The following is a 21,798-nucleotide window of genomic DNA, read 5'->3' on the forward strand; positions in this document are numbered from 1 at the left end:
TGTGAAAGGTATACATAGCCTTTAAGCTATTCATACCTATTTACAATATGACCACTTTGTAAAACACAAATGCACCAAAAATACAACTGCTCCATAAAAGCTGCAATTATTTTTATTAAACACGATCAATGACAGTTTTTTTTTTTTTGTTTTTTTTATTGAAATACAGGCAGACACACGTGGCGAATGGCTTCAAGTAGATCTTGCTCATGAGATGAAGGTGACTGGACTAGTAATACAGGGTGCCCACTCATCATTTACTTCTATGTACATCACTCACTTCTTTTTGAGCTTTAGCAATGATGGTAAAAACTGGGCATTTGTAAATGAACTAAATGGTCAACGAAAGGTATGTTACAGTTTATTACGGATACCTTATATTTTATATGTGTCTTTTAAGTTCTTGCATTAACTAAACATGTTTTATGCATAAAGATGATTTACATTGTTGCAGGAAATAAGACTGGGTGCTCGATACAGGTGTATTTATTTTCTATTTCCAATGTTTTTCCATCAACAGAATTACTCACTTGACCCAGATAAGAGCTTATTACAATAAACGTTTTGGAGAGGTTTGTGTACAGGGCTGTGTTGGAAGTACATTTAAAGGGGCCCTAAACTAAGCACAACTGCCGGGAGCCTATGCAGTTACTGCATCTGAATAAAATCTGACTAGCTGTTAGGCCTCATGGACACAGCCATGCCCATAATTACGGTCCGCAATTACGGACGAAATCTACGGTTGTGTGCATGGGACCTTAGCATCATTAGGTTAAAACCCAACTCCACTTAGTTTTTTAAAACAGACCAAGTATCCTTCTCCCCTTATGTCACACTTCCGGAAACTGAGATATGAATAATTGTAAAGGCTTTGGTGTGCTTTAGGGAAAATCCTCTGCTTTTTCCATAAACAGCACCACTTTTATCTATGGGCTGTGTTTGGTACTGCACCTGAATGTGGCTGAGCTGCAATAACAGACACAGGATATGGACAAGAGAGATATTGTTTTGTTTTTTTGCCTCCTACAACCCATCAACAATGAAAGTTACAAGTTCTGTACTTTAAAGACTGGTTGGGAAGTACAAACCTTCTAATATCATGATACCAAATACCTTTTAATATCTCTTCATGTAGATCACCAGGCCTGGATTTGTAGGTAGGATATATAGGCTAAAATAGGGAAAACATATTCTCTATAGTCACAAATTCAAACAAGAAATAACTGCGTTCTTAGATCAAAAATTAGGCAAAATAGTAATAAGACATTTATTATATGCACCACTTTTCTTATTGCCCGACTAACAGCATTATGCCTAAAAAGGTTTAGAACCCCTTTAATTTTGTTCTGAGGTGACATTTTTCTTTTCAGGTAAAAGGAAATATGGCTACTGTATGTGCATTACAAATAAAATGAGGTTTTAGATCATGAATCTTGACAGTAGATCGATAGTGAAAAGAGTGAGGTCAGGGTGAGTCATAAAATGAAATATAGGTATATAGATGTAGCAATCTTTAACTTGACACTAAACCGGTTAAAACTACGGTGGCAAGAAACTTGTACTTGACTTTTTGAATGGTTTTTCAATGACTTTGTTATGTTAAGTTATAAGTTATCAAGCTGCAGCAAATGATCAGGCTCAACTGAACCATGATACATCTGTATACCACATCAGATCCCCAGTCTTCTGGCCAGCATAAAAAAGTTTGAGGCTCATCAAATTTTACCATTTTTAACTGTCAGTCACAATGTCTGGAAAGATCCATAAGATGTGCATAAATCTAATCTTGATACAAGTAGAAAAGTGTCTTCGTAACAGATCAGGTCCACAGCGAATCTGTGAATCCTGAAGATAAACCTTATGATATGAATCAGTCTCTGGATCACTACAGCCTGTCCTGCAATTCTAGAAGGAGTAAAGGCTCGAACTTGTCTATATCATTTTCATACAACTCTCACAGTTTGAATAAAACCCTGCAGGTTTAAATAGGGATTAGTAAAGAAAACTAAAACTGTAGGTGGCTGATGCTAGAAGAGGACAAGCATGTCATGCCTGTTTTTTGGCTTTAAAACACAGAGTGGTTCCACATAAAGGGCTTCTAGGGTGCAGCCAGACACACACGGCAAATTTTGTTGCAGAAATTTCTGCGACTGCATATCTATCAGTCCCATTTATCTGAACAGGACTTCTAGAAATCCACGTGCTTGCTCCAAAAACGTCCCCTATCAGATGAATGGAACTGATTTTATTCGTAGAAACTTCTGCAACAAAATCTGGCACGTGTAAATCAGACCTTACACATATGCAAAAAATTGTGTGTCAAGAAATCATTGAATTTTAGTTAGCATGTTTCTAAATGAAGCACTGAAATGAGTGGGTGGATGGAAAAAGCTGATCACAAGTTTTATTTTCTGCACGGAATTGCATGCCATGTGTTTACTTGCATCAAAGAACAATAAGTGTATGTTCACACAGAGTGTTTTCAGCTATTTTTTCACGAAAAACGTCTGAAACATCAGAGGCAGAACGCCTACTAACATCTGCCCATTGATTTCAATGGGAAAAACTGCATTCTGTTCCGATGGGGCGTTTTTTATGCCGCCGTTTTTCAACGTGCATGTCATTTCTTCAGCCATTTTTGGAGCCGTTTTTCATAGACTATAGAAAAACAGCTCCAAAAATGGCCGTTAAAAACGCAGCGAAAAACTTCTGAAAATCAGGAGCTCTTGTCCCTTGAAAACAGCTCTGTATTTTGAGACGTTTTTTATTTCGTGTGTGCACATACCCTAAGAGTAGCATAGCAGCATTAAAATTCTGTACACCTAACAACAACTCCGCTCATTACATATTGATGGGCGCTAATAAAATACCAGTGATGATCTGAAATTTATTGCATGGAAATGTATAAAATCTTATATTTTTCTGGGCGGAGATTTGGTAGAGAATTAGGGCACGTTCAGACGTGGTGGAAATTTTCCGCTGCAGATTCGCTTTAATACACTACAATACTTCTGGATTGCAGTGTATTATGCTGTCAGTGTAAAACTGACAGGCATTCTAACACCTCTTGAACACGACCGATATCGGGCCGTGAAAAACGGTCCGAGTGTCGGCTGGATTTCCCGGGCCGGCCGCGGGACAGGTGAACGTGACTCCGGGTATCATAGACATTTTATGATGCTAGGAGTCCCTACCTCCCCACGGAACTGCTGTTCCGTACTGAACAAAATGATACTGTACGGAACAGGAGTTCCGCGGGGAGGCAGGGACTGCTAGCATCATAAAATGTCTATGATGCCAGGAGTCCCGTTCACCTGTACCAGTTTTTCACAGCCCGATCTCGGTCGTGTGCAAGAGGTTTAATAGGTCCTGCCTTTGGCAGGGCATAATAAGCATGCACTAAAGGCAGACCTGTGGGCCTTTGTTAGGCCCCCAGCTGCCATAAAAGCCATCATGCAAATGGGGAGGCAGAGAGGGCCCTCTCCCTCTGAAACCACTTAGATGTTGCGGTCGCTATTGAACACGGCAACTGAGGGGTTAAATAGGTGGGATCAACGCTAACTTCAATCCAGCCCGTTAGAGCAGAAGACTAGCTGTCTTTAGACAGCCCGATACTCGCTCTAGTGTTCCGTGTCTATGTCAGAGCGTCGCCTTCTCACAGCGCTGCGGCATAAGTAGCCTTAATGACAACCAACAAAAGGCATATGCATAGAGGTTAATGAATTTTATTAAGATATCACAGACATTATTTAGTAATAAACGGTATATTGCAGTACTCAAGAAAATTATAGTTATTGGATGAACACCTTTGACAACATTTTTTTTAAAATTTATTTATTTTTACATTTTATATAAAAATCGTTTTACTATTTGAGATACAGCTGCTTTATATCGTGCATACAGAGCAGCTGTGTCTTGCGCGGAGATCTGAATCCGTCAGGTCGGCGGGACTGACGGGTTCAGTGTCTGTGGGTCCTGCACGTCTCTGAAATGTAGAATTGAGTTGTTAATGATCACATCTGAGGTTAATAACTTCGATGTGATCAGTAACAGGTGGATCCTGCGTGTAACAAAAATTATAGAACACATACAAACAATTTGTGAAAAAGGATTCCAGTCCTGCTTTACCATAATGTTTAAAAGGGTTTTATTACAAAGATCCCCTAAAAATAAGCTGATAAAGGTATCACACGCCAGGCACCCCCAACAAGCCTTTAAGATGAACCTGGCAGCCACTTGTGTTGCCAGATCTATGCATATTTGTGTAAACCAGCTGGAAAATAAACATATGGGAAAAACCTCTAGAGATCAGACACTGGCATTCATTCCACTATTACAGAAGGCAGCTGGGTTTATTGCTGATGCCTCAGCAGAGTTAAAGCCCTATTGCACCGATCAATGAGCTAGCTCGCTGATCGGCGCTCGTTTGCTTCTGTCACATGGAGCTATGTATGGGGATGAGCGCTCAGTACTCCGATCACTTGTCCCAATACGTTATCATGTCAGCAGCGCGTCTCACTGTTTACACAGGGAGATGTGCTGCCGACAACGATAATATTTAACTTTTTTAAAACGATACGAGCAGCAGATGATCGAGCGTTTGCTCATTCATCTGCTGATCGCTGCCCTGTTTACACAGGGTAATTATCGGGAACGAGCGATCTATGAATGCTTGTCTGCCCGGTAATTGCCCAGTGTAAAAGGACCCTTAGTCTGATAGCAGCAAGATCCGTTCCAACACAGCCAGATGCGCATAATGGTTAAAGTCTTGATCTACAGACACAGTGGCAGATTTATCAATGCAGTTGTGCCTCCATTCCAGCCATTGATGCACCATATTTCTGCCAAATTTTATAGCCACTGCATTTGGTAAATGTTCGAATACTTAGAATATCACCATGGATTTGTTGAGCCGTGAAATGTGCCAGATGTAGCCCTGCCATGCTCCAGTTTTGTAGCGCAAAATACTGGTCTTCGGTAAACCACCCAATAGATAGTGTAAAACAGGGAAAGGAGTCTAACATGCATCACATTTATCAAACAGCGTCTGCATCATTGAAAAATTTGGCGCATCTTCAGCCTAGCACCTCGCTTTAGGGTATCTATCATTAAGCCATCTTAATAAATCTGCCCCACAGTGTCTAAATCAAACTGTGTTCCATTCCCTTTTGAGGGTCAATATGTGTTTGGCCCGACCCTTCACAAGCTATTAGAAGATGCCACGGATAAAAATAAAACCTTACCAATAGACCAAGACCTTCAGAAAAGAGTTGTCCTTTCGTTCTCCGAGATCACAGAATCATGACTTCAAAAATAAAGGCAATTCAGGGAACTGGAGCTACCCCAAAAGTGGGAAGGGGAAAAATACACAGTTGAACTTCAACAATAATACTCAAAGTAAACAATGACACCGTACGAGTCGGACGGCAGACTGTATGAGTATGTGGAACACTGGAAAAAAATTAGCTAAAATCCATGGATCATCAAAACAATAGAAGAGGGATACAGAATAAAGTTTGCCTCTTATCCTCCAAGGAGATTTGTAATAACAGCTCAGTTTTTCACCTCCCTTTAAAACCTAAAGTTCTCAAACAAATTCATCAAATATCACAGGTTCAACATGGAATCTATCAGATCCACTATTAGAGAAACTCTGTGATGGCAAGAATACACCTCCAAGACGAATACCACTACCATACAATTTACCCGACTTACCAGAAATTACTAAAATTTCTGCTACGGTTAGAAAACATAAATCATACATTTCCGTTTATAGCTCTTCCTTTTGGGATTTCATCTGTGCCAAGAATTTTTACAAAGATCATGGCAGGAGTGGTCAGATCATCATTATTCCCTATCTAGACAATCTTCTGATAGCAGAATCCCCATCAAACCATTATAGCCACATAAATAATACTTGTTCTCTACTGACAGACCTTGGCTAGAAGTCAGAAAAGTCTGGTTTAATACTAGTTACCTAAAAAGTGTTTTTAGGCATTTTATTGGACACAGAACATTAGATCTCATTATTCCCCAAAGACAAGATGGAATTGCTTAAAACATGTCCGCTTTTCAAAAAAAGAGTAATCTGTTTTCTATGACTTGTTATGGCTATCCTGTATCCCTGTAGTAGATTGAAGCCAAACACATTCAAGAACTCTTCAGAGGATGATAACTGCCTGGAAGAGAAAAGTGTATTCCTTGAATATGAAGATCCCTGTATCCCAAAAGGTTAAAAGAATCTTGCAACTGGTGGAAAGACAAAAAGAACCAGAAGAAAGGGGTTCAGTGGGTGCTGCCAACCTTATAAGTGATATAAGCGGAGTCTTCAAATTTCAGGGGACTAGCAGCTGTGAAACATGCCCTGAAAGGAACAAAGGATTAAATTCAAAGTTATTACATAAAGATCTCATCCGACTAAATGACTTTTGTGGACTTTATCCTATGTCACAAAGGGGGAAAAAGACATAAAGATCTACAAAATCTGACAGCAGAAATCTTCAAGTAGGGAGAAGCTCACATTGTGTCTCTTAAAACCATCCACCTAAAAGATAAAAAACATCAAGAAAGATATCCCGAGCAGGTACCAGCTAGACCCAGGGAGTGGTGTTTGAACAACAAAGTTTTCAAAATGTTAGTAAAAAGAATAGTCTTCCTCGAATGGACTTATTCACACCAAAAAAAAAACAAACAAGAAATTGCCTGTTTTTTCTCCTAAAGCCTGTGGGAGTCGACGCCTTAAATGGTTATTCCCATCTCAGACATTTATGGACATAAATATCTGGTAGATGCGGGTCCCAACTATGGGACCTGCACCTTATTTATCGAGAATGGGGGACATCTGACCCGTTTCGACCAGTGAGGTGGCCGCTGGCTGCCGATTCCAGGCGGGGACTAAGTGGAGAGGTGACCTCGCATGCACACGGCTTTCTCCATTATGTTATACTAGTATAGAAAACCCGTTACACTAGTTTGCTAGCAAAAGGAATACAGTGGTCTGTTAATATATATATAAATGCTCCCCATAGCTTCCCCCACACCGTATAATGCCCCCATAGCTGCCCCCACACAGTATAATGCTCCTCATAGCTGCCCCACACAGTAAAATGCCCCCCATAGATGCCCCCACACAGTATAATGCCCCCCATAGCTGCCCCCACACAGTATAATGCCCCTCATAGCTGCCCCCACAGTATAATGCCCTTCATAGCTGCCACACACAGTATAATGCCCCTCCCTCGAATACACAGTATAATACCCCCCCTCCCTCCCATACACAGTATAATGCCCCCTCCCTCCCATACACAGTATAATGCCCCCCTCCCTCCCATACACAGTATAATACCCCCATATGTACAGACCAAATAGAAAAATAATAACATACTTAGCTATCCCCGTTCCCACGCCGGGTGGAGGGTCCTTTGCCTCCTCCGCACTGTGCTCAGTGTGCTGTGAGCGGCTCGGCAAAGGCACCTGTCTGCACCGAGTCACTCACATCGCACAGACCGGAGAAGGAGCCTGATCCTCCACCCGGTGAGGGAACGGGGATAGGTAAGTATGTATGTTATTATTTTTCTATTAAGTCCATACATATGGGGGTTATACTGTGTATGGGAGGGAGGGGGGGGCATTATACTGTGTATGGGAGGGAGGGGGGGCATTATAGCTACGCCACTAATCACTCACATCTCCTTCCTCAGTTTTCTGGCTGTGGGCGGAGCTAACTGGCGGGTGGGCTGTGGGCGGAGCTCTATGTGGGCAGAGCTCTATGTGAGCTTCGGACACCACGTCCTTTCTCGGTTATATAATAGATGGGAGTTATGAAAACAGTCAAGCTGATATAGGTTCGGGTCCCAAATCTGTCATCTATCAGTCATTTACGGCATATATTGTGGATCAGCCATAAATGTCAGAAATGTGAACCCAGCCTTGGACTTTTATCTTGATGAATGCCTTTCCCCCCTCTCCATCCAAAAATTTTGCGGAAAATTCAGACCGAATGGACCAGGGTGAATCTTATAGCTCCCAGATCGTCCAGACAAAATTGGCTTACTCTACTATAAAAACCGGCATTAGAAGAATCTGGGTTCTCACACTCAGGAAAGACATTCTGCTAAAATACATCGAGGTAACTAAACCTTGGAGGAAGAATGATAAATTGTTTCCACAATACATGGCGAAAAAACAAAGACCAGAAGATTTCCAAAAAGTCCACCGCAAGGTGGATTAGGAACACTATTTGTGAGTCCTATCGTTTACAGGATACAGATATACTTTTTGCAGTCTCCTGAGCCGGGAGGTCCTAAGCCTCTGTGGAGCAGATTTGCATATACCTCCACATACCTTTTGTCAGACATTACCGGCTAGATTTGTTATCCAGTCAAGTCCTGGCGTTTGAAAGAAAAGTCTTTTATGTTATTATCCCTGCCTGAGCAGTCATTTAGCATATCTCCTGTGGTGCTGCCATGGAGGATGACTGGGGAAAAATTAGAATTAGTCTAACTGGTAATTTGGTTTACAGAAATTCTCCTTGACTGGACCATTACATTACCATTGTTTTTGCTCGTACCATATTGGCGGAAACAATAAATTTGAATGGCAGCATTCTCCAATGTCATTATTTAGTCAATGGAGATGGGTGGTGGGGAGGGGCTTTTAAACGGTTTCCTGTCCATGTTAGTGATAGTAGGCCATCTCTCCTGTGGTGCCGTTATGTTGGATAACTGGGGGAAACTGTTGTGATTTTTTACTCTTTGTAACATTTGTAGCTGTATAATTTCACTTGAGTTGTTGTTTTTTTGTGTATTTAGTTGGTATATTTTCCTTTTTTCCCCCAAAAAAGGGAGGGACTGTACCATATTTGGTGCTGGATATTTTGTTAAAAAAACAATAGTTTTAAAAAAGCCTGTGTTCCAGGAAACTGAATTGCGGGTAAGACTAATTCTGAAATAAGGCCCAATGTCCAACAGCAGAGTTGTAAAGTGCCTACATATTAATTCCGTACAGTGCCCTAATAATACCAATATAGGCTACCTAAATATCTGTACTTATACAATGTCCAGATAACAGTGCTCGGGTCTTTGAATTCTAAGCCAAGTATCAGAGCCTTTTAGTTGCTGTGAGTTGTCCGGAGGAGAGTGGTAGAGGCCCCTTGTTTCTCCTATCTGTCCATCCATATTAAAAACTTCCCCTTTACTTAATCAAATGGCCAAACTGAATTGAACATCAGATACATCTGATAGAACACAGTTAGGATTTTTTTTGCAGTCAGCCAAGGGTGTACATACCAAAGAGGCAGACCATGCAGCTGCTCTGGGGGCCTCAAATAATTGGGGCCCAGGCCTGGCTAGTCCCATCCCTGTTGCTCCTGGGTGGCATGGAGGGGGGGGGGATGACAAACACCAAGCCATTCTGTTATGGGTGGCATACCACTCACCATAATAATAGGTCCATTTTGATCTCTGATCTTAGGCCCCTCTCTTCTATGTACAACATTAAAGTTAGCCATTTTGAGTCTAAACCCTGGTATTTACCAAGCATTACCAAGAGAGCAAAGTAGTCACCACAAGGTTTCTACAACACTATGGGGAAATTTATTAAAGGGAGTCTGTCACCAGAAATGTACCTTTCAAACTAGCAACAGGGTAATATAGAGTAGGCTAACCTGAATCTAATGTTCATTACCTTTTTCACATGGGTGCCTCCTTTGCAGAGAAAAAAAGTTTTATTCAATATATGCAAATTAGCATTTTGGAGCAACGAGGGCGTCATCGCTGCTCCAAAATGCTATGTCTTCTTTCCTGATTATATTAGACTACACCCAGAAGAGGGTGTATTCTTATGTCATCGGCGCATGCGCAGTACTGCTGATTTGACCGGTGAAACGTCAAGGGTGTACTGCGCATGCGCCTATTATGAAGCAGAGCTGCATGCGTGTTCAGGAGACTACGGGCTCAGGCGTGAACTCGCCTATTACACTGCCTGGCCCTTGCCAAATCTATGAAAGGAGGGAGGGTTGGACTAGGGAAAGAAGACATAGCATTTTGGAGCAACGGTGATGCTCTCGTTGCTCCAAAATGCTCATTTGCATATACTGAATAAAACTAATTTTTTTGTAAAGCAGGCATCCATGTGAAAAAGGTAATAAACATTCACATGAGTCTAATCTATATTACCTTGTTACTAGTTTTATAGGTACATTTCTGGCGACAGACTCCCTTTAAGACTGGCATTTCATACGCCAGTTTTAATAAAAAGATAGTGGGAGTAAAACGCGCCTAATTTATTAAGAGGCGCATGCCGCCATGAGATAGTGTAGATTTGCGCCATAATTGACAACAGTTTCTGGGCTAAATTTTAATAAATTTGTTGGGCTGCAGGTAACCCCCCTTCTGGAAATGGCAGAAAAAAAGACGCAAAAAGTGGTGACTGCAAGCAGTACTCCACGTTGTCTGCCAGTATGAAAACAGTTTCTGCCCTCATCTGGACTGGCCTACAAACAGAGCTGGTAGCTGGGCGAACGGCTCAAGCATCATAGCCTCCCCTCCAAGAGGCACCGCTGGTGCTGTGGGTTTTGCCATTTTCATTTGCTGAGCAGAGGCTGTGCAGTGACTTTTTCCAGTGTGAGCACACATACTTACGGGCACAGAAAGGACTGCGTGCAAGGGGTGATTTGTGCAATCCCTCCCCCCATCTCCATGGAGTGATCCCATTGTTCCCATACTCGTGGCAATAGCAAAGCTGGCTTGCCAGTGGTAACTCTGAACCTCCTTTCCTCTGCCAATTCAGTTGGGGACTGCTACACTGACTCCTTCCTTACCCCCCTCATCTCTACTGTAATTAAACATCAGACTTTTTGAGATGCCTCAATCATTTGCTCCCATACCACTGTATTACAGTGTGCAGTACGTACTGTCCGTTTTACTCATATTTAATCTGCTAATATATGGACACACAAAGAGAAAGGAAAAGGGGAGAGCCTTACAACGCAAAATGACTGCTTCAATTCTCCAATATAGATAGAGCGCATTGTGTTCCCTCTCGTCCTGGCGGCCCACCGAGGCCTCTCCTGGCCCAGCTCCTACACTATCCAGATAGGGATACCATTCTGAAGGGGAGATCTTGTACAACAACAATAGGACCTAGCTTTACCCAGACTTTTCAGTCTCGATTCGGAAACAACGCACTCCGTTCATAAAAGAGAGAGAATCAATTTGCGGGAGAAAGGTTCCAATTATGCAATGATGTATCCTGCAAAATTGAGAGTGGTAGATGGTCACACCACGCAATTATTTTCCACTCCTGCTAAAGCCCTGGCCTAGATCAAGATATCAATTTTGTGCATGAAAGGTGCTCATCGTGACTTGGTAATCCATTGATGTTCCTGCTCTAACACACTGGATCCAACTTGTTAATTGATATGTTCCTCTGTATAGGGAGGATACATATGGGGGGAGGGGACGTATATGGTTTGAATGAGTAAATGCATGCCTGTAATAGATTGTATACTTGTTGATGGTTACCCAGCGTAACAGGATACCTCACATGAGTTAATACTTATGAACACACTTTGCAATTTGAAACATGTACTGATAATTCCCGGTAGTGCGAGTAGTAACATTTTGTTGCTTGAGTGCCATACCCATGATAACTTCAATGAATACACTGTTAGCGATACACACGACAGTATTTTTCATCAGTAATTACGGATCCATTAATTTCTATTGGCCACGGACACCTTTCAGTATTTTTACTGATGGGTGTCCATGCTGAGAAAATTATAGAACCTGTCCTATTCTTGTCAGTAATTACGGCAAGGACTCTCCCATAGAAGTCTATGGAAGCTTCCGGAAATACAGACGGCTACTGCTCTGCATCCGTAAACCGTCCGTATTTACGGGAGCATTGCTAGGCAACATGTTGATGACATCATTTGCAGCCTCCCTCTTTTTGTACGGATCCGTATATACGGATGGATTACGGACCCCTTTCCATATATACCAATGAAATATGGATGTCAAGTTATCCGTATTTATTAACAGTATTTCGGGATAGATGAAAATACTGTCGTGTGCATGGGGCCTAAGGGAATGTGCACATGGGGCAAATTAGCTGCAGATTTTCCACAACAAAGTGGGTGAGCTTTGTACTTTTATACAGTGAAAACATTTTTTTTTTCAAAATTATTTGTTTTTGTGTCTCCATATTTGAAGAGCCATAACTCTTTTACTTTTTCGCCAATGCAGCTGCATGAGGGATGACTTGTAGTTTTCATTGGTACCATTTTGGAGTAGATGCAACTTTTCAATCACTTTTTATCACATTTTTTTTAAGGCTGGATTCAAAGAAAACAGCAATTTTTGCATGTTTTTTTATTTTATTTTTTACGACGTTCACCGTGCGGGTTAAATGATATAATAAGTTTATAGTTGGGGTCATTATGGACACGGCGATACCAAATGTGTAACTTTTTTACTTTATTTTGTTTGTTAATAATAAAGCAAAAAGTTTGTAAGTGGGAAAAGTGGGTTTTTCATTTTTGTTCACTTTTTTTTTTCCACTTTTTATTAAACTTTTTTTTAAACTTTTTTACTAGTCCCACTAGGGGTCTTCACTATGCGATTATCCGATCGCATTTACAATACACTGCAATACTTCTGTATTGCAGTGTATTATGCCTGTCTGTGTAAAACGGAGAGGCATCTGCTAGGTCATGCCAGAGGCATGATCTAGCAGGCATTTACTATAGGCAATCCTGGGGGCCTTTATGAGGCCCCCGGCTGCCATCGGAGACACAGACACTCGGCGATCTTATCGCCGGGTATCGGTGGGAGAGGGAGCTCCCTCCCTCTCTCCAAAACCACTCAGATGTGGTGCACGCTATTAAGTGCCGCATCTGAGGGGTTAAATGGGTGAGATCGATACTAATATCGACCTCACCCGTTTGAGCAGGGACGCCCCCAGCCCTCAGGTACCTCTGGCAGCTGAGAGCAGGGACATTTAACGGCTCCCTGCTCTGTTTATTTATTCCGAATAAAGCCTGTTAGTGGCCGCAGCATATCCGACCTATTAAAACCTACATTTACACTGGTCTGTCTGTTTTGTTATTGTTTTCTTTATAAACAAAACCTTTAAAAAAAAAATGTCATTTATGGCAGAACGACTAGGTGGAAACAATAAGCTCATCTAACATGTGAAAAGAGCAGCAGGATTATTCCCGAGCCATAAGGAATAATGATCTAAGAATTAATAGAAGTCCAACTCTCTGGACAGGCCATTATGTTTGGGATAAATTAAATACTCTATAGCATTTAATAGTATGAATATCATATGAACGGCCAAACATAGAGGGGGTTACGGGATATCAGAAATTCCTAAAGGAGAATATCTATTAAAACCATTGTGATATGCCACATTTTTTTGAAGGACCCCACAGCGAGCACATGGGGAAAAAATACAAAAACATCACTTTACCATTTCAACTTTGAAGGTGTGGAACATGATCTAAGCCACTAACAGTCACATTAAAATGGGAAAAACCATCCCGAAAATGTCAAGTTTTTCTTATTGTAGCTATTGAATTTATATCTCAAATAAATCGAGTTGACGCATATTATGAATCCCTTAAGTGCATATTAACTATTTAAAGACGTAGCAGATTTTGACTTTAAAGACCAGTTATATTGTTCACCTCTCTGGATTCTGGCAGGCATTCCTGGCCCATTTTCATTTGAGAAAAGGTTAGGGTATGTTCACACAGAGTTTTTTGCAGGCAGAAAATTCTGCCTCAAAATTCCGTCTGGAATTTTGAGGCGGATTTTGATCGGCCTGCACGCCGTTTGCCACGTTTTTCGCTGCGTTTTTCGCCCGCAGCCAAAAAACGCAGCGAAATACGCTTTCTCTGCCTCCCAGTGATATTAATGAGAGGTCAGAGACGTAAACGCCTGAAGATAGGGCATGTCGGTTCTTTTTCCCATGAGACGGTTTTTCCGCTTGAAATCAATGGGAGGCATTTTCAGACGTTTTTTGTTGCGTTTTCTGACGCGATTTCCGCGTCAAAAAACTCAGTGTGAACTGGCCTTTAGAGTTGACCTTTTTATTTAGTATTTAATGATATGTAAATAATTTTTAAATAAAAAAAAACATGCATTCATTTACTTTTTATCCTCATTTTGTTTTCTTCCTCTTTAAAAAACACATTTTTTTTGTTTTATTTGACCACCTTGCAACCACTTATACATCAGTATGGGGAGCTCACTTCATACTGATTTATACAGCTCCCTTTGAACTCAATGCTAATTCTATAAATCTGTATACTACAAGCTTCCCTTACTTGTGGCTGCTGGCAGAAAAAGTTTTTATTTAAAGGGAATGTGTTGCCAGAAAAACATGTTTTTTTTTTTAAAAATTAAACATTTAGTGTGTGGGTGATTAAACATGGTTCAAATTTTTTTTATTTTTTTCACGAGTCAGGAAATAGTCAGGAAATATTATAAATTAATTCTAATTTATAATACTACCCATTTTTGGTCACTAGATGGAGCTAGTTCCCAAAATTGCAGCATTGCAACATTGGGTTAAAAGCCCTCGCTCTAGTGAGCTCTCAGCATCCCCCCCTCCTTTATCCTGGCTAGTGCCGGGATAAACGAGGGGTTTGAAAGGTTTAACCTCCTACACTGTGTGTCGCCATTTTTTGAGGTAACCCACAGTGTAGTAGGTTTACATACAGTAGTAAACACACACAAACACTAACATACATTGAAATCTCTTACCTGCTCCTGCCGCGGCTCCCTCCGGCCCGTCCGCTCCCTTTGCTGCCGCTGTTCCATGTGCACAAGTCCGGAAGCCGCGACCGGAAGTAGTAATATTACTGTCCGGCCGCGACTTCCGGTCCACAGGAAAATGGCGCCGGACGGCGCCAATTTCGAATAGGACTGTGTGGGAGCGGCGCATGCGCAGTTCCCACACAGACGCCGTACACGGCAGTCAATGGGACGGGAGCCGTTCGCAGTCCCTATGGGACTGTGGCTGCCGTACTCCATGTCTGTGTGTGTCGTTAATCGACACACACAGAAATGGAACAAAAAATGGCAGCCCCCATAGGGAAGAAAAAGTGTAAAAATAAGAAAAAGTAAAACACAAACACACAAATGAATAAAAACGTTTTTATTAAAGCACTAACATCTTTAACATATAAAAAAAATTATTTGCCATGACCCTGTTCCTTTAACTCTGCAGCCAAGGAGCAGGCAGGGGAAGCTGCAACTTACAGCATGCAGCTCCCCCTCCCATAGTAGTTAAGGTGAAGATAAATGGTTGGACAAAGTATTCCTCCAAAACACTTTTCCCAAGCTTTCTTATACTTTATTTCAGTTGCTTTTCCCTACCATAACCGTGTGCTGATAGGAGGGTTACAGTTGATAAGGTTGAAAAAAGACGCAGCTCCATCAAACCCTACCTATAATCCTACCGTGTTAATCCAGAGGAAGGCAAAATCTCCATGATGTTGTTGCCAATTACCTCATTAGGGGAAAAATTCCTTCCGGACTCCAAATATGCCCATCAGAAAAAAATCCCTGGATCAAAGTCCCATCTCTAGAATCTAGTACTTATAACCTGTAATATTATATTTTTCAAAAAAGGCACCAAGGCCCTTCCTGAACTTGTTCAAAGAATCAACCATCACCACATCCTGTGGCGGAGAGTTCCATAGTCTCACTGCTCTCACAGTAAAGAATCAATCATCACAGCATCCTGTGGCAGAGAGTTCCATAGTCTCACTGCTCTCACAGTAAAGAATACCCGTCTGTGATGATGGTGAAAAACGTTTTCTTCTAGATGTAGTGAATGCCCCCTTGTCCTTGTTAGAGGCCTGGGTGTAAAAAGATCATTAGAAAGATCTCTGTACTGTCTAATTATATATTTGTACTTAATTAAATCGCCCCTAAGCCTTCTTTTTACTAAACTGAATAGCCCCAAGTTTGATAATCTTTCTTGGTTCTGCAATCCGCGCGTTCCCTTCATTACCTTGGTTACCCTTCTTTGCACCCGTTCTAGTTCAGCCATATCCTTCTTATACACAAGTGCCCAAAATTGTACACAATAATCCATATGTGGTCTGACTAGTGATTATATAGAGGCAAAAACTATGTTCTTGTCGTGAGCATCTATGCCTTTTTTGATACATCCCATGATTTTATTTTCCTTGGCAGCAGCTGCCTGGCACTGGTTGCTAAAGTTAAAATTACTGTCCACCAATATCCACAAATCTTTTTCAGTAGCCGTTTTACCCTGAGTTTTACCATTTAATGCAGAATTGTAAAATTTGTTTCTCTGCATAACCTTACATTTATCCACATTAAACTTAATTTGCCATTTCTCTGCCCAAACCTCCAGCTTCTCCAAATCCCTCTGTAGTATTATATTATCCTCCTATGTGTTGATTACTTTACTGAACTTAGTGTCATCTGCAAATACTAAAATTATACTATGTAAACCCTCCACAAGGTCATTAATAAACATATTATAAAGAAGTTGGCTCAATATTGACCCCTGTGGAACCCCACTGGTAACTGTGACCCACTCGGAGGATGTACCATTAATACCCACCATCTGTTTTCTTTCACTGAGCCAGTTGTTACCCAATTACACATATTTTGCCCGAGTCCCATCATTTTCATTTTATACGGTGGAGGAAATAAGTATTTGATCCCTTGCTGATTTTGTAAGTTTGCCCACTGTCAAAGGCAATTTTGGCCCACTCCTCTTTGCAGATCATCTGTAAATCATTAAGATTTAGAGGCTGTCGCTTGGCAACTCGGATCTTCAGCTCCCTCCATAAGTTTTCGATGGGATTAAGGTCTGGAGACTGGCTAGGCCACTCCATGACCTTAATGTGCTTCTTTTTGAGCCACTCCTTTGTTGCCTTGGCTGTATGTTTCGGGTAATTGTCGTGATGGAAGACCCAGCCACGAGCCATTTTTAATGTCCTGGTGGAGGGAAGGAGGTTGTCACTCAGGATTTGACAGTACATGGCTCCATCCATTCTCCCATTGATGCAGTGAAGTAGTCCGGTGCCCTTAGCAGAGAAACACCCCCAAAACATAATGTTTCCACCTCCATGCTTGACAGTGGGGACGGTGTTCTTTGGGTCATAGGCAGCATTTCTCTTCCTCCAAAAATGGCGAGTTGAGTTAATGCCAAAGAGCTCAATTTTAGTCTCATCTGACCACAGCACCTTCTCCCAATCACTCTCAGAATCATCCAGATGTTCATTTGCAAACTTCAGACGGGCCTGTACATGTGCCTTCTTGAGCAGGGGGACCTTGCGGGCACTGCAGGATTTTAATCCATTACGGCGTAATGTGTTACCAATGGTTTTCTTGGTGACTGTGGTCCCAGCTGCCTTGAGATCATTAACAAGTTCCCCCCGTGTAGTTTTCGGCTGAGCTCTCACCTTCCTCAGGATCAAGGATACCCCACGAGGTGAGATTTTGCATGGAGCCCCAGATCGATGTCGATTGACAGTCATTTTGTATGTCTTACATTTTCTTACTATTGCACCAACAGTTGTCTCCTTCTCACCCAGTGTCTTACTTATGGTTTTGTAGCCCATTCCAGCCTTGTGAAGGTCTATGATCTTGTCCCTGACATCCTTAGAAAGCTCTTTGGTCTTGCCCATGTTGTAGAGGTTAGAGTCAGACTGATTAATTGAGTCTGTGGACAGGAGTCTTTTATACAGGTGACCATGTAAGACAGCGGTCTTTAATGCAGGCACCGAGTTGATTTGGAGCGTGTAACTGGTCTGGAGGAGGCTGAACTCTTAATGGTTGGTAGGGGATCAAATACTTATTTCTCTGTACACAATGCAAATAAATATATATCATTTTGACAATGTGATTTTCTTATTTTTTTTTAATATAATCTATCTCTCACTGGTAAAATTAACCTAGCCTAAAAATTTTAGACTGTTCATGTCTGACAGTGGGCAAACTTACAAAATCAGCAAGGGAACAAATACTTATTTCCTCCACTGTATACCAACCTTTTATGCGGCACAGTATCAAACGCATTAAAAATATTCTAGATACACCCCATCCACAACCTTACCCAGGTCCAATCTAGAACTTTCCTCCTCATAGAAGATGATCAGATTGGTTTGACAGGACGATCCCTCATAGACCCATGCTGATGCTGCGTTAACAGTTTATTTTCATTGAGATACTCCAGGATAGCATCTCAAATATTTTACCCACTTGCAGGCCTATAGTTTCTTGTCTCACTTTTTGAATATTGTCCCCACATTTGCTATGTGCCAGTCCTGTGAAACAGACCCAGTCATGATGGAATCCTTAAACATCAGAAATAAAAGGTCTGTCTATCACAGTACTTAATTCCTGCAGAACGCGGGGGTGTATACCATCTGGACCCGGTAATTTCTCTTTTTAGTGTTTTTAAGGCGGTGCTGCACTTCTTGTTGGGTTAAGCAGGTGACATTTAATGGAGAATTTACTTTATCCCTAATCATGTCGTCTGGCATTGGATTTTCCTGTGTAAATACATAGAGAAATAGGCGTTTAATAGATTGGACTTCTCCTCATCCTCCTCCACCATTACATCCAGATTATTTTTGAGAGGGTTAACGCATTCAGTTTCTTATTATTTATGTATTTGAAAATATTTTGGGTTATTTCTACTTTCTTTAGCAACGAGTCTTTCTATTTCAATCTTTGCTGCCTTAATTTGTCTTTTACTCAACTTATTTTTTTCTTTATAATTATTTAATCTCTTTGTCACGATCATCCTGCTTTAGTAGTTTGAACACTTTACTATTTTGCAGCGATGCGAGTACAGAGAGCGCTGCTTAACACTTGTAGCATCTTCTCCCTTCACACCCTGATAAAAAGAAAGTCCTTTTCCCTTTACATAAGCACAAATCAAGATAATCAGGAGGGTTAAAATGGGTTGGACATCTTCCTTGAATACTACCAGTAACGGCTCATTCACAAGAGCGTGATTCCCATCCGTGTGTTGTGCGTTGAAACAACGCACAGCACACAGACCCATTGATTTGAATGGGGCTATTCACACATGCGTGAGTTTTCATGCAGCGTGTGTCCGTTGCGTGAAATTCACTGCATGTCCTATATTTGTGCGTTTTCACACGTTTTGAAGTCAATGGGTGTGTGAAAACCATGGACAACACACGAACGCATATCCGTGTGCTGTCCGTATGTTACGCATCAATTCTATTGAAAAAAATAAAATAAAAATGCTTGTGAGTGAATGAAAAACACATGACACTCGCAAAGCACACTGATGCGAAATGCAACGCACACGGACAGACTTACCCAGTGTTTTTTTACACGCATAAATCTGTCACACTCGTGTGAATGTAGCCTTACCCTCTATATATGGGGTTAACAAAGTAGAATACTGATCCAGGGATCTATCTGATTGCCAGTGTGGGTCAGGAAGAAATGTTTTCATTGTAAGGCATGGGTTGTTATGAGATGGGTGTTGGATAATTGTTACTTAAAAAAATACAGCAATAATTTAACACTTGTTATATGTTTACACAGCTTACCTAGAATATGGCAAGTTTATGGATTTTTTTAAGAGCGATCTAGTGACTTAATTTAAATTATTTTGGTCTTCTAAATATATTGCTAAAATAAGATACACCCAAAACTGCACAAGAACGGTATTTTATGGGGGTGGTCCTCTTACAGAAAATGGGGGTGGTTCTCTCAAACAGAATGCTGATTAAATACATGATAAATACACAAACTGATGAAACACCCCAAAATCATGTCATCAATGAGACAGTTTGCGTATCGCATACAATACTTTATTACTACATTTTTCATTAAAGGGTATGTCCGATTTCAGCAAATTAATGTTACTTTTTGGATAAACAAATGTACACAATGTTCCAAAACTTTCTGTACTAATTCTTATGGTGCGAGCCAAACTAGGGGCATGGTCCCAGCTTCCCCGACAAACGTATAGAAGAAGACAGAAGGTGGGGAAGATAAATCACCAGTGGTTTATTCCATGTGCGACGCTTCGGCTCAAATAAGCCTTTATGAAGCGTTCTTGAGTGCTGCCTTCTGTCTTCTTCCATATAAGAACAACGAGATGCTCTGGTACGCAGGGATATCCTATTCTATTAGGTCATTTTGACATCATGGGGGGCATCCCTCTATGAGTCAGAGCAGCTGCAAAACTGTGGCCCTCGGTCTGGTAGACTTGTTGTGGCTGAGTGTTACTTGGTTACTCATTCATAGGAATGGTTGCCATGTAATAACTTTCCCCTGCAGTAGTTGCTGATAAATGGCCACACCGTTTCCCCGAACAATATATATATTTATTATGTTTCCTGCTAAAAATTATTTGAAAAAAATGACAAATAAAAGGAACTGTATCTGATGGAACTTGCAGGACACCTATGGAACTATGGTGCGTTGTGTCAAGAAATAAGTAATTGATTCAATAGAAGAATAATATAGAGCGAATAAAAAAATGTGTAACTGTATATACTTCTATCAATTTATTTAATTACAATGACATTTCTTTTTCAGATCTTCCAGGCTAGTATGAATCCTGACACCCCAGTATGGGTCACCTTCGACACTCCAATTATAACTCGGTTTATCAAACTGCATCCTGAGAAATGGAAGGGAAGCATTGCTCTGCGGATGGAGGTTATAGGGTGCGATATATAACGTCTTACCAAGTTCTATCATGGAAAACAGCCTCACGGATTAACATTGTAACCTACAAGTTACTTTGATGCACTGTATAACCTTATAGTAACCGCAAATTTGTTTATATAAGTACAACCCTCCAATCTCATGTATGCCTGCCCTGTCTTTTAATATTTTTAAAGAATAAAGAATTTGCTCTGTATTAAATATAATGTGGATTTAACTGTACACGTTATAAATCTACGGCCTTCCGTATGCTTGGACTTCATGGCTGTGTTGGTGTGACATTGTAACACAGTGTTGTATTGTGATGTTATGTGCAATCTATTATTTACCGTTTTCTTTGGCGTGAGGATGATGTAAAGCAGTGCAAATGTCAAGTTATTTACAGACCAAAAAAGTCTTTATTACCCTCTGTTTACATAGGCCATCGGAAGTTATAAGTTCAGTCACTTTTGATGGCAAGAATAGCACAACATACAGAACTAGTCTGGTCATCTAAACGACAGAAACCTCAACGAACCCTAATATAAGTAAATGGGGTCTGTCATTTACTGTTTGGATCCGTTCTGTGATGGATCTCGCACAGGGTCTTGGTTTCCGTTATAAACGAAAGGCATAATAACATCAGTGTGAACATAGCTTTATATAGACTTGAAAGTTTTCCTCTGGACATTGCTTAGTAAGGCCCCATGCACACGACCGTAAAATCGTCTGTAGTTATGGACCCATTCATTTCTATGGCCGACGGACACCTTCCCGTATGTCTACGGGAGCGTGTCCGTGCCGTAGAAACCTGCCGAAAAAAAATTAGGACATGTCCTATTTTTTTATTTAATGGACCGTGCTCCCATACTTTATAATGGGAGCATGGCCCGTAAAAACGGCTGGCTGTCCGAGGCTGTTCGCGGCCGGCCGTGCCCGTAATTACAGGCACGGTCGTGTGCATGAAGCCTAAGGCCCCATGCACACGACCGTAAAAAAAACTCAGTTTTTGCGGACCGCAATCGCGGGCCGTGATTGCGGGCACGGTCGTGTGCATGGGGCCTCCTAAGGCCTCACGCACATGACAGTATTTTCATCTATCCAG

At 41.2% G+C, this 21,798-nt stretch overlaps 1 protein-coding gene across 1 annotated transcript in view; it reads left to right on the forward strand.

Moving 5' to 3' along the window:
- F8 (coagulation factor VIII) overlaps positions 1-20,856 on the forward strand; it is a 145,519-nt gene extending 124,663 nt beyond the window's left edge. Inside the window, exons 25-26 of the mRNA XM_075834232.1 lie at positions 170-349; positions 20,583-20,856. Of these exons, the coding sequence (XP_075690347.1) occupies positions 170-349; positions 20,583-20,726 (324 nt within the window). The 3' untranslated portion in view covers positions 20,727-20,856. The remainder of the gene's footprint in view (positions 1-169; positions 350-20,582) is intronic.
- Positions 20,857-21,798: the final 942 nt, after the last annotated feature.

The sequence above is a fragment of the Rhinoderma darwinii genome, chromosome 8 (genome assembly GCF_050947455.1).
Source record: "Rhinoderma darwinii isolate aRhiDar2 chromosome 8, aRhiDar2.hap1, whole genome shotgun sequence".
NCBI classification, from domain to species: domain Eukaryota; kingdom Metazoa; phylum Chordata; class Amphibia; order Anura; family Rhinodermatidae; genus Rhinoderma; species Rhinoderma darwinii.